Raw genomic sequence first — 14,365 nt, 5'->3', positions numbered from 1 at the left:
TAATTGAAATGTCTTCAATCACGAAAATAATAGTATTAATTACAGTTTTAATTGGGCATAAAAAATAATGTTGATTGCAAAACTTAATTAATTTTTTAATTAAAAAATGTAACTATTTTCAATTATGTATCTGAATTGGCTTAGTGTTTTTAGTTTGATTAACAATTGATTGTTTGAAAAAAAAAAATAATAATTAAAAAATGTTCATCACTTTTTTGTATCAATTAATTTATTAATTAAAAAAAAAAAAACGAAACAAGATATCGGCTTGAAACTGTGCACAAGTAGTGGTTGTTGGTGTAGGTAGGATTCCATTGCAAACGGACCGTTTCGGACCATAGAAACCGACTTCCAGTTCTTGAGTCGTCTAGGGTCGCATGTTTCATTTGACCTGCTTAAAATTTTGGCACATGATTTTAATATCCGTCCTATAGCTAACTTGCAAAATTGGACCGTATCGGTCCTTAAATATCGATCTGATACAAATCTCTTCCCATATATGCCTCCTTGGTCTATCACAATGGACTGAATAGTCTAAGTGAGCCTGAATCTTAATCGGGCTGCCACTTTAACCTAACCTTGGTCTAACTGCGCCCATATTTCATTGGATTCGATTGAAATTTAGTGAGTTTTCATGACAGATATTAGAACATTTTGATCAGTTATTGTTACTTCTCAATAGTTGGCAACACTGTAAGTAACTCATACAGAGAGAATAAAAACACAAGAGGACGAAAATTTCTCTTCTACAAAAACAACAAATGTTAAACTTTGTTTGTTCCAAAGCAGTGTTGCCAGGTTGGGGGTTTTCCCCCCAAATTTAGGGGTTTTTTACACGTTTATGGGGAATTTTAGGGGTAACATTTATTTGGGGGATTTTTAGGGGTAAAAAAAATATCTTAGATCTTATAACAAAATTTGGAACAATTCTGGCATGAATTTTGAGAAAAAATAAGGGAAGTCAACCCATGTTCCTAAATACAAGCAAGTATGCAATGACATTCTTTTTTAAACGCATACACATATTAATTTTTTATTATGTGTATCACTACAGGATTTTTAGCGAAATTGTGGGCCACTTTTTGTACTATTTAAAATTTTTGGGGGTTTTTGAAAAAAGTCTAGACCAATTTAGGGGTTTTTTCTTAAGAATTGGGGGGAAGAATCAAAAATTACCTGGCAACACTGTTCCAAAGTTACAATTTCTAAATGTACAATTTTTACACTTCTACAAATTCTCTACATCCAGAGAAGGAATGTCATATCCTCCTAGGGGAAAATGTTATGTTTAGACATTGAATTTGAAAATACATTTAAAGAGAAAATTAACTCACTTTTTTAATCAAAACAAAATTCATTAACATTGGAAGAAATATCACTAATATTTTTTCTATTAAAATATTGAACTAGCAAAAAAAAAAATAGAAAAGAGAAGAAAAATTGATAAAATAAATAAACAAATTCATCACCTAAAGAACTAATTGAATCATCATCAATCACTTTTTAATCAAAACAAATATTTTAATCAAAACAAACATCAGTGATATACATAAAATGAAACCATTAATTCTTTATTAGATCAATTAATTTTTTATTGACATCATGATTGATATAAAAGATTTTCGGTGAGTACTTTCAATGAAAAATTAATTTGAATCAATTAATTTCGTGATTGAAGTCAAGAAATATTTCCTTCCCGTGCAAATTATTTTTAATCGGTCACATAAATTAAATAAACTAAATTAATTCAATATACTTGTAAACAAAATAATCACTTCCAATTTTCAATTCATTGAACTGATAAAAATAATTAATTAAAAACTCAGTTACATACATTAAATAAAAACCCTTTCAATTTTTAATTGATATGATTTCCAATTAAAATTTAATTTGGATCAATTAGTTTCATAATTAAACAAAAAAAAAACGATATGTTTTTCTTGTGCACATAAATTAATTAATTAAATTTTTAAATGTATACTATATCCCATGTATTTTAAATATATATTTTGACAAATTTTTCTTAAGAAGTAAAGTCTTGGCAAAATCTTTTATAGAAATAAAATTTTGACAAAATTGTCTATAGATATAAAATTTTGACAAAATTTTCTATAGAAATTAAATTTTGACAAAATTTTCTATAGAAATTAAATTTTGACAAAATTTTCTATAGAAATAAAATTTTGACAATTTTGTTGAAATTTTCTATAGAAATACAACTTTGTTGAAATTTTCTATAGAAATAAAATTTTGACGAAATTTTCTATAAAACTAAAATTTTGACAAAATTTTCTATAGAAGTAAAATTTTGACAAGTTTTTCTTAAGAAAAAAATTTCAACAAAATTTTCTAAAGTAGTAAAGTTTTGACAAAATTTTCTATAGTAGTAAAATGTTGACAAATTTTTCTTAAGAAGTAAAGTCTTGGCAAAATTATCTATAGAAATAAAATTTTGACAACATTTTCTATAGAAATTAAATTTTGACAATTTTGTTGAAAGTTTCTATAGAAATACAACTTTGTTGAAATTTTCTATAGAAATAAAATTTTGACGAAATTTTCTATAAAACTAAAATTTTGATAAAATTTTCTATAGAAGTAAAATGTTGACAAAATTTTCTATAGGAGTAAAATTTTGACAAAATTTTCTTAAGAAATAAAATTTTGACAAAAATTTTCTATAGAAATAAAATTTACATAAAATTTTCTATAGAAATAAAATTTTGACAAAATTTTCTATAGATGTAAAATTTACACAAAATTTTCTATAGAAATTAAATTTTGACAGAATTTTCTATAGAAATAAAATTTTGACAATTTTGTTTAAATTTTCTATAGAAATAAAACTTTGTTAAAATTTTCTATAGAAATAAAATTTTTACAAAATTTTCTATAGAAGTAAAATTTTGACAAAATTTTCTACAGCAGTAAAATTTCAACAAAATTTTCTAAAGAATTAAAGTTTTGACAAAATTTCTATAGAAGTAAAATGTTGACAAATTTTTCTTAAGAAGTAAAGTTTTGACAAAATTTTCTATAGAAATAAAATTTTGACAAAATTTTCTATAGATATAAAATTTTGACAAAATTTTCTATAGAAATAAAATTTTGACAATTTTGTTGAAATTTTCTATAGAAATAAAATTTTGACGAAATTTTCTATAAAACTAAAATTTTGACAAAATTTTCTATAGAAGTAAAATTTTGACAAAATTTTCTATAGAAGTAAAATTTTGTTAAAATTTTTTATAGAAATAAAATTTTGACAAAATTTTCTACAGAAATAAAATTTTGACAATTTTGTTGAAATTTTCTATAGAAATAAAATTTTACGAAATTTTCTATAAACATAAAATTTTGACGAAATTTTCTATAGAAATAAAATTTTGACAAAGTTTTCTATAGAAATAAAATTTTAACAAAATTTTCCAGAGAAATAAAATTTCTAAAACCTTTTTCCATAGAAATAAAATTTTAACAAAATATTCTATAGAAATAAAATTTTGACAAAATTTTCTATACAAATAAAATCTTGACGAAATTTTCTATAGAAATAGAATGTTGACAATATTTTCTATAGAAATAAAATTTTAACAAAATTTTCTAGAGAAGTAAAATTTTGATAAAATTTTCTATAGAAGTAAAATTTTGATAAAATTGTCTATAGAAGTAAGATTTTGACAAAATTTTCTAAATAAGTAAAGATTTGACAAAATTTTCTATAGAAATAAAATTTTGACAAAATTTTCTATAGAAATAAAATTTTGACAAAATTTTCTATAGAAATAAAATTTTAACAAAATTTTCAATACAAATAAAAATTTTTAGAAAAAAAAATTGTCTATAGAAGTAAGATTTTGACAAATTCTTCTATAGGAATAAAATTTTACTTCGATAGAAATAAAATCTTGACGAAATTTTCTATTGAAATAAAATTTTAACAAAATTTTCCATAGCAATAAAATTTTGACAAAATTTTCTATACAAATAAAATTTGAACAAAATTTTCCATAGTAATAAAATTTTGACAAAATTTTCTATAGAAGTAAAATTTTGATAAAATTGTGTATAGAAGTAAAATTTTGACAAATTTTTCTATAGGAATAAAATTTTGACAAAATTTTACTTCTATAGAAACAAAATCCTGATGAAATTTTATATAGAACAAAGTTTTCTATAGAAATAAAATTTTAACAAAGTTTTCCATAGAAATAAAATTTTGACAAAATTTTCTAAATAAGTAAAGATTTGACAAAATTTTCTATAGAAATAAAATTTTGACAAAATTTTCTATAGAAATAAAATTTTGACAAAGTTTTCTATAGAAGTAAAATTTTTACAAATTTTTCTTAAGAAGTAGTCTTGACAAAATCTTCTATAGAAATAAAATTTTGACAAAATTTTCTATAGATAAAAAAATTACACAAAATTTAATATAGAAATTAAATTTCGACTAAATTTTCTATAGAAATAAAATTTTGACGAAATTTTCTATAGAAATAAAATTGTGACAAAGTTTTCTATAGAAATAAAATTTTGACAAAATTTTCTATAGAAATTAAATTTCGACTAAATTTTCTATAGAAATAAAATTTTGACAAAATTTTCTATCAAGATAAAATTTTGACAAAATTTTCTATAGAAATAAAATCTTGACGAAATTTTTTATAGAAATAAAATTTTGACAAAGTTTTCTATAGGAATAAAATGTTGACAATTTTGTTGAAATTTTCTATAGAAATACAACTTGGTTGAAATTTTCTATAGAAATAAAATTTTGACGAAATTTTCTATAAATATAAAATTTTGACAAAATTTTCTATAGAAGTAAAATTTTGACAAAATTTTCTATAGAAGTAAAATTTTGACAAAATTTTCTATAGAAGTAAAATGTTGACAAATTTTTCTTAAGAAGTAAACTTTTGACAAATTTTTCTTAAGAAGTAATGTCTTGACAAAATCTTCTATAGAAATAAAATGTTGACAAAATTTTCTATAGAATTAAAATTCACATAAAATTTTCTATAGAAATAAAATTTTGACAACATTTTCTATAGAAATAAAATTTTGACGAAATTTTCTATAAAAAAAATTTGACGAAATTTTCTATAAAAATAAAATTTTGACGAAATTTTCTATAGAAATAAAATCTTGACGAAATTTTTTATAGAAATAAAATTTTGACAAAGTTTTCTATAGAAATAAAATTTTAACAATATTTTCCATAGAAATTAAATTTTAACAAAATTTTCTATAGAAATAAAATCTTGACGAAATTTTTTATAGAAATAAAATGTTGACAATATTTTCTATAGAAATAAAATTAAAAAAATCTATAGAAGTAAAATTTTGATAAAATTGCCTACAGAAGTAAAATTTTGACAAATTTTTCTATAGGAATACAATTTTGACGAAATTTTCTATAGAAATAAAATCTTGACGAAATTTTTTATAGAAATAAAATTTTGACAAAGTTTTCTATAGAAATAAAATTTTGACAACGTTTTTTATAGAAATAAAATTTTGTTGAAATTTTCTATAGAAATAAAATTTTGTTGAAATTTTCTTTAGAAATAAAATTTTGTTAACATTTTCTATAGAAATAAAATTTTGCTAAAATTTGCTATAGAAGTAAAGTTTTGCTATAGAAATAAAATTTTGTGATAAAATTTCTATAGAAATAAAAATAAATAATATTTAAAAAGGAGCTTCGTCTCTTCTTTCTCTTCCCCACCAGATATTTTTTTTAATTATAACTTACCTGAGGTATTTGAATTTCTTGTTTTATATTCATATTCGAATAGGCCTGCTGATAGCCAGGGGATAATGGCGTTGGCTTCATATCTCCTGTACCCATGGACGTTCGTAACGCCTGTAAGGCAATCTGTCTTTGGCGCATCACTTGAAGTTTTCGCGCTCTATCACGTTTGTACATGGGACCAAATTTATTTCTACCACCCCGCATGCGATCAGCTCTCACAGCTGTAAAAGAAAACAAAAAAAAAACAAAATTAGTTAAATAATTTCAGTAAAGTTAATATTTAAAAAAAAAATCAAATAATTTATATAGAAAATATTAAAAATATATAGAACAAGATAATGAAAAAAAAAATATTTTAGATTAATTTTAATTCAAACTTCTTCAGATATGAAATCCTACAAAATGTCCATGTGTTATAATAAATTGTATACCATCCCACCCGCGAAACCTATGAAGGGAGGGTATAAAATAAACGATTCATTTGTGAAGGGTTTCCGAAATCGTAAATAAACCTCCCCCACCTCCTGCACATCCTCCGGTTTTTCCTATGAGATTGTTAAAGGCATAGTTGTTTGTGTACTAGATGCATATGTGTAATTTCTAGTTGTTGCACAAATACAATAACAGACAACAGAGGACGACAAACTAGAACAACTCTCATACAAAAGTATTGTGGCATACATAAGCCCATACACACATACGCATACACATCCTCTCATCATAGTCATACAAAAGAAAAACTTGCTATTGAAATGCAAAATATTGCAAGGAAACGAAGTAGAAGAAGCACAAATGCACATAAAGAATAGAAAAAAAAAACAAACGAGTAAAAAGGCAATAAAATAGCAAGAACTATACTATAGAGTAAATGAAAACAAAAAACAAACAACAACAACAATAAAAGCCTATGCAATAAAACAGCAACGAGAACGCAATAATGTTTGCATGAAATTTAGGTCAAGCGTATTGTTTACAAAACTAATTGCAAATATATTCCTAGAACTAAGACCAAGTGGAAAAGGGAGATCATATAAGAGCACGCCACAGAGAGAGAGAGAGAGAGGCAAACAGATAGCGTATACAAAATTTGTAAATGTTTAAGTGAATACCCCCCACACACAGAATAAACCAATATGAAAAACGAAAAAGCAAAATCCTTAGTAAAGCATTATCCCCCCTCCCCACCCACTGGTGATTATTTTTCTTGTCTATATCCTCTCTGTAAAAATATAAAGAAATACACACTTGCATTTTTAAAGCTCATAGTCACATGCAAATCCAAACAGAATGTCATAGAGAGTGAGAGTTTTACCAGTTAACAGCGTCAGCTGATAAAACCAAACGTCAGTAGATCTGCCAGGCATAGCTGATGCGTTGCGCTGTGACACCATTACGCCATAATGGAAAACAGAAAAAAAACAACGAAAAATAGAGGTGAGAGGAAATCATCTGCAATGAGAATAGTGGAGAGTACAAAGCTATTGCTGGTAGTGATGACAACATATAAATCAGAAATTCCAGAATTTCTATAGAAATAAAATTTTGACAAAATTTTCTATAGGAATAAAATTTTGACAAAATTTTCTAAAGAAATAAAATTTTGACAAAATTTTTTAAAGAAATAAAATTTTGACAAAATTTTCTATAGGAATAAAATGTTGACAAAATTTTACTTCTATAGGAATAAAATTTTGACAAAATTTTCTATAGATATAAAATTTTGATAAAATTTTCTAAAGGAATTTAAAATTTTGAAAAAAAATCTATAGAAAAAAAGAAATTAAATTTAAATAATTTAATAAATTTTTTGTATTTTATTTGAATTTAATAAAATTCACGTTTTACATTTACATATTACATTTAATGAAAATATATCTCTACAATGTATTTTATCTATTAGTTTTTCGTGACAATTATTATTATAAGTAATTCACTATTCCTAAATAAAGTATTGGAGATAATGCTACAATGATTACTCAATAACAGAGACCGTATTACTTAAGAGCAATTTCGATTAAGAGTTTACTCATCATCATCATCATCAACACGCTAGCCATGGTCATTAGCAAGGGATTACACATAATTTGCTTTAACATATACAAACAAATGCTTCTATGATTACAAAATGTTATGAAGCTCTTATTTTGTCTTCAACTCACACAATATGCCTATAGTTGACTATAGTTTACAGTTGTCTCTGCCTCGGATTCTGCTACTACGAAATCAGTCGCAGTTGCTGTTCTGCTATGCAGCACGTGCTATGGGTGACGTATAAGTATTGCAAAATACCCATACGTTACCCATACGTTATAAATATAATAAGAGCGAGAGAGAGAGGGAGACATACATTGAAAGACATTGTTTGGAGAGGTATGAGAAAATTTCATTAAGAGATTACGAATCATTGATATTCTCTGTTTTGGTTTGCCTTTCAGGCAATTTGAAGAAAAACACCAAATATTTTTCCCTTCTCTTAGCTATTAAAAGACAAATCAATAAAATATTTTTGGGTGAAACCACAAATTGTAAATAACATAAAATAAATTTTATCTTATTAAATACTTTATGTTTGCTGTTATTTAAACAAGTTTTTTTTCATATTGAGGTTAGTCTACAATATATTATGAGTTTGTTTTTGTAATAATTTAAATAATTTACCCATCCATAATTTTCTGAATTTTACTCTTTTAAGGCCTTTCTCTTTTTTTCCCATAGGCTTTTTCCGATGCTCCCCCAATATTATGAAATAGAGTTTTCCTACAATGACTAACACAAATCAAACAAAGGCCAAATAAAAACACTTTTTTGTCTTTCCTCACATTGGATGTAAGAGCAAGTACATAACTCAATAATTTTTCTAGTGTCGTTGGTACTGGTTTTATGGAGAAGGAGGAGGAGTGGGCAATTGGTGTGGCATGGCTGGTTTGAATTACTTGTGTGGCTGGAACAGCGGTGTGTGTGTGTGGTGTATGACTGTTTGATGTTTGTTTTATTTGTGTATATGTATATGTGTGTGTGCGCATAGCTTGGCATTTGTTTGTTGGTTTTATTTTTATTGTCGATATTGAGTGTGGAGTAGGTCAAGGACAGTATGAAAAAGTGGGACACCAAAGCCATCACTTAACTTGGTTTGTAATGGGAAAATGTACTTACAAACACACACACACTCATACACACACAAACTCACAGTACAAAGCATAAGATAACATTGTAAATCATGTACACCACACAATGATAGAGTGAAAACTAGGAAAATAGAATGTTGTTACTGAGTCAAAAAATTGAGAGGTAGAAAGAGCCAGAGAGGATAGGGTAAAAGTAATCTCATGTACGGTTGTTAATGGTATTTGTTGTCTTCTCTATTTGTTAATGTTGATATTGTTGTTGTGGGGGACTGTTTTCCTTTGTTGCTTATAAAATCGATTTTGTTTCTTCTTTCATTTTTTGTCACAATAACGACAACAACAACTTCGACTCCTTTTCAATGTGAATTGAATGTAAAAACCCAATGCAAATACAATGTTCGACCATGAATAAGTGCGAATTGATTGTGTTTACAATTTTACTTTCAATTTCGGCTATATGGATTTGATGGCTCTTCAAACAGGTATGGTTGAGTTTAGCGGTATTTGCTTGAGTTTTTTTTTTTTGGCGTATATGGAATTATTACAGCATTTAAGTTAATTAAGTTATATACATCAATAAGCGCGAAAAATTGTTGACAAATGAAATGAAATCAATTTAGAATTTAGATATTTTTTTTGCAGTTTACATTAAATATATGTAAGTACTTTTACTTTATATGAAGATCTTTATCCAAATTTAAATTAATTAAATATATACAATTTAATTTCTTCACGAGTAATGTAAATGTAATGAAATTTATATAAAATTATATAAATCAATTATATAAAAATTATATAAATTTTATTATTTTTTTAATTTGGTTAATAAATAAATGAAAAAAATATATGAAAAAATAATAATACATTTATTTAATACATTAATATATTTTTAATTTAATTTTAATTCAATTAAATTAGGTTTTATTAAATTTAATTGCACTTATTGAATTTAATATAAGTAAATTTATTATTAAATATAAAAATAATTTGATATAAATAAATTTATTGAAATTAAATTTTAAATAAAATTGCTTATACATATATATTTTTTTTTTTAATTTAGGAATTTATTTTATTTAATTAATTTTTTATTTCATATAATATGAAACTAACATTTAATTAAATTCTACAAAAAGACCCCCTGTTATACATTATCACACATATTTTAGCTTTTAAGCCTAAAACAGAACAAAATATTTTCATTATGTGATAATATTCACTTGTATTCCTCCACTAAATCCTTCCCATAAAACCTTTGTCACCACAAATATTTTGAAAGGATTTCCTATTCTTATATAATATTCATATATTATTCCCAGTTTTCACATAGGATAAGGTCAACGATATATAAACTAATCCATAAAAAATTATACCTATGGTCAGTAGCCCAAAATGACCACGTGATAAGTACCAGTATCAAGAGGATTATGCGAAGAAAACAGTGAAAACATATACATGTAAGATAGACGAATAGAATATTCATACTTAAATTTCAAAGTTTTTACATTATACTTGTAGAAGAAAGATTTTCCAAAGCCATTGTCTTTGGGTGGACTATGAGGGTGATTTATGATGGACAAAGCTGGTGAAATTATTAGAAAAAACTATTTGGGGAGTTTTTAAAGAATGAATAAAATCACACACACACACAAATTGCGATATAGAATTTTTTAAATTAAACTACAACTAAATAAAAAAAACAATTTAAATTAAAATATAAAAATTGCGAGTCAGTTGCTATTGAATTAAAATTAAAATGACACTTAAATTAGGATTAAAAATTAAGATTAAAATCAAAATTAAGATAAAAATTAAAATTAAGATAAAACATAAAAATTAGATTAAAACTAAATTAAAATTAAAGGTAACATTACGATTAAAACTAATATTTAAATTAAAACAAAGATTAAACTCCAGATAAAGATAATAATTAAGATTAAAATTATGATAAAATTAATATTAAAACTAAAATAACATTAAAGTTAAAATTAATATATAAATTAAAATTAATAATAAAATCAAAATTAGATAAAAATTAAGGTTAAAATTAAAAAAACTAAATTAAATTAATTAAAATTAAAACAAAAACTAAATGAAAATTAAAGTAAAAATTAACATTTGAACTAAAATAAACATTAAAATAAGAATTAAGACACAAATAAAAAAAGATTAAAACTAAATTAAAATTAATATTTAATTTAAAATTACGATTAAGATTAAAATTAAGATAAACAGTAAAACTAAATTAAAATTAAAAGTAAAATTAATATCTAAATTAAAACTAAGATTAAAATCAAAATCAAAATAAAGATAAAAATTTAAATAAAGATAAAAATTAAAATTAATGTTTAAATTAACATTTAAATTTAAATTAAGATTAAAATCAAAATTAAGGTAAAAATTAAAATTGAGATTAGAGTTAAAATTAAGATAAAATAAAAATTAAAACTACAATTAAATTATGATTAATATTAAGATGAAAATTAAAAATCAAATTTATATTTAAATTAAAATTAGGATTAAAATCAAAATCTAAGATAAAACTAAAACTATATTAAAATTGAAATTGAAATTAAGATTAATATTTAAATTAATATTAATATTAATATTAATATTAATATTAATATTAATATTAATATTAATATTAATATTAATATTAATATTAATATTAATATTAATATTAATATTAATATTAATATTAATATTAATATTAATATTAATATTAATATTAATATTAATATTAATATTAATATTAATATTAATATTAATATTAATATTAATATTAATATTAATATTAATATTAATATTAATATTAATATTAATATTAATATTAATATTAATATTAATATTAATATTAATATTAATATTAATATTAATATTAATATTAATATTAATATTAATATTAATATTAATATTAATATTAATATTAATATTAATATTAATATTAATATTAATATTAATATTAATATTAATATTAATATTAATATTAATATTAATATTAATATTAATATTAATATTAATATTAATATTAATATTAATATTAATATTAATATTAATATTAATATTAATATTAATATTAATATTAATATTAATATTAATATTAATATTAATATTAATATTAATATTAATATTAATATTAATATTAATATTAATATTAATATTAATATTAATATTAATATTAATATTAATATTAATATTAATATTAATATTAATATTAATATTAATATTAATATTAATATTAATATTAATATTAATATTAATATTAATATTAATATTAATATTAATATTAATATTAATATTAATATTAATATTAATATTATGTTAGTCGAAATATTGGAGAATAAAGTTAACAAGTAATCAAAAATCGTAAAAAGGATTTTTTATTAAAAGGACCTCAAGCCAAAATAATAATAAAATAAATTAGAACAACAGGTTCAACAAAAACAAAGGACATTTTAATTTTTATCTTAATTATGATTTTAATCTAAATTTTAATTTAAATATTAATATTAATATTAATATTAATATTAATATTAATATTAATATTAATATTAATATTAATATTAATATTAATATTAATATTAATATTAATATTAATATTAATATTAATATTAATATTAATATTAATATTAATATTAATATTAATATTAATATTAATATTAATATTAATATTAATATTAATATTAATATTAATATTAATATTTAAATTAAAATTTAGATTAAAATCATAATTAAGATAAAAATTAAAATGTCCTTTGTTTTTGTTGAACCTGTTGTTCTAATTTATTTTATTATTATTTTGGCTTGAGGTCCTTTTAATAAAAAATCCTTTTTACGATTTTTGATTACTTGTTAACTTTATTCTCCAATATTTCGACTAACATCGTTAGTCTTCGACGGGGATATTAAAGTATTTTTAGGAAATAATCAAAAAATTGTAGAGAGTGATTACGTCTGTTTTTTAGAAAATTTGATTGCCAATTAAAATTAAGATTAAAATGATTATAAAAATTAAAATTAAAGTTAAAATTATTATTTAAAACTAAAAACTAAAACTAAATCAAAATAAAATTAAAAGTAATATTTAAATTAAAATTAAGATTCAAAATTAAAATTAAGGTTAAAATTAAGATAAAAATTCAATAAATTTAAATTAATATGTAATTTAACTAAATTTTAATTATAAACTAAAATTCGTTAGAGACACAGAGTTCCTGGAATAAATGAAGGAAGGGTATGGGGAAAAGAAGTTAGAGCGCATAACAACCGTGGGTGTCAACTTCTTACAGGTTTCACTATACTGATTCATATGTATGTCAGCCGACATGGGACATGACAACCTTAATCTCTTTTCAAGTTAAACTTATAAAATTAAAATTAAGGTAAAAATTAAAATTAAGATTTAATTTAATTATAAATTAATATTGAATGCATTCGCTAACTCTAAATGAATTAATTAAAAAAAAAATAACATTTAATTTAAAAAAAAAATAATTTAATTTAAACTGTTGATTAAAATTAAAACTACATTACAGTTAGCATTAATATAAAATTATTATTTAATTAAAAATTAAATTAATAATTGGTTATAACTAAATAATATAAAGTAAAATCAAGACGATTGGTTTAAATATGCGACTTAGAGTGTGATTACAAAAAAAAAATTGCGACTTAGGGTATGGCCCTGAGTATTATTGTCAAAGACAAATTAATTTAATTTAAACTGTTGATTAAAATTAAAACTACATTACAGTTAGCAAATAATATAAAATTATTCTTTAATTAAAAATTAAATTAATAATTGGTTATAACTAAATAATATAAAGTAAAATCAAGACGATTGGTTTAAATATGCGACTTAGAGTATGATTACAAAAAAAAAATTGTGACTTAGGGTATGGCCCTGAGTATTATTGTCAAAGACAAATTAATTTAATTTAAACTGTTGATTAAAATTAAAACTACATTACAGTTAGCAAATAATATAAAATTATTCTTTAATTAAAAATTAAATTAATAATTGGTTATAACTAAATAATATAAAGTAAAATCAAGACGATTGGTTTAAATCTGCCACTTAGAGTGTGATTACAAAAAAATTGTGACTTAGGGTATGGCCCTGAGCATTATTGTCAAAGACAAATTAATTTAATTAGTTGATTAAATTTAGTTGATTAAATAGTTGATTAAAATTAAAACTACATTACAGTTAGCATTAATATAAAATTATTATTTAATTAAAAATTAAATTAATAATTGGTTGTAACTAAATAATATAAAGTAAAATCAAGACGATTGGTTTAATTGGCTTACAGTGTGATTACAAAATTGGTTGGTTTACAGTGTGATTACAAAACTGTGACTTAGGGTATGGCCCTGAGCATTATTGTCAAAGACACAATGCGTTCATATGGTCTCCTTATGGGTGTTGCAAACATATGCACAAAAACAATACCTTGTTACAGCGAATTGTTCTGGA

General features: G+C 21.8%; 1 protein-coding gene across 3 annotated transcripts in view; it reads right to left on the bottom strand.

Annotated features, from left to right (window-relative positions):
* The window catches only part of ftz-f1 (ftz transcription factor 1), a 238,294-nt gene that overhangs the window by 33,578 nt on the left and 190,351 nt on the right, over window positions 1-14,365 (bottom strand). For all 3 annotated transcript variants that reach the window (XM_075303357.1, XM_075303356.1, XM_075303358.1), the window contains one exon: window positions 5,762-5,982. In XM_075303357.1, coding sequence (XP_075159472.1) covers window positions 5,762-5,982 — 221 coding nt within the window. The remainder of the gene's footprint in view (window positions 1-5,761; window positions 5,983-14,365) is intronic.

This window comes from Haematobia irritans, chromosome 4 (assembly GCF_050003625.1).
Source record: "Haematobia irritans isolate KBUSLIRL chromosome 4, ASM5000362v1, whole genome shotgun sequence".
In the NCBI taxonomy this organism is placed as follows: Eukaryota; Metazoa; Arthropoda; class Insecta; order Diptera; family Muscidae; genus Haematobia; species Haematobia irritans.
The sequence above is the reverse complement of the archived record's forward strand: the minus strand, read 5'-3'. Positions and strand labels throughout refer to the sequence as shown.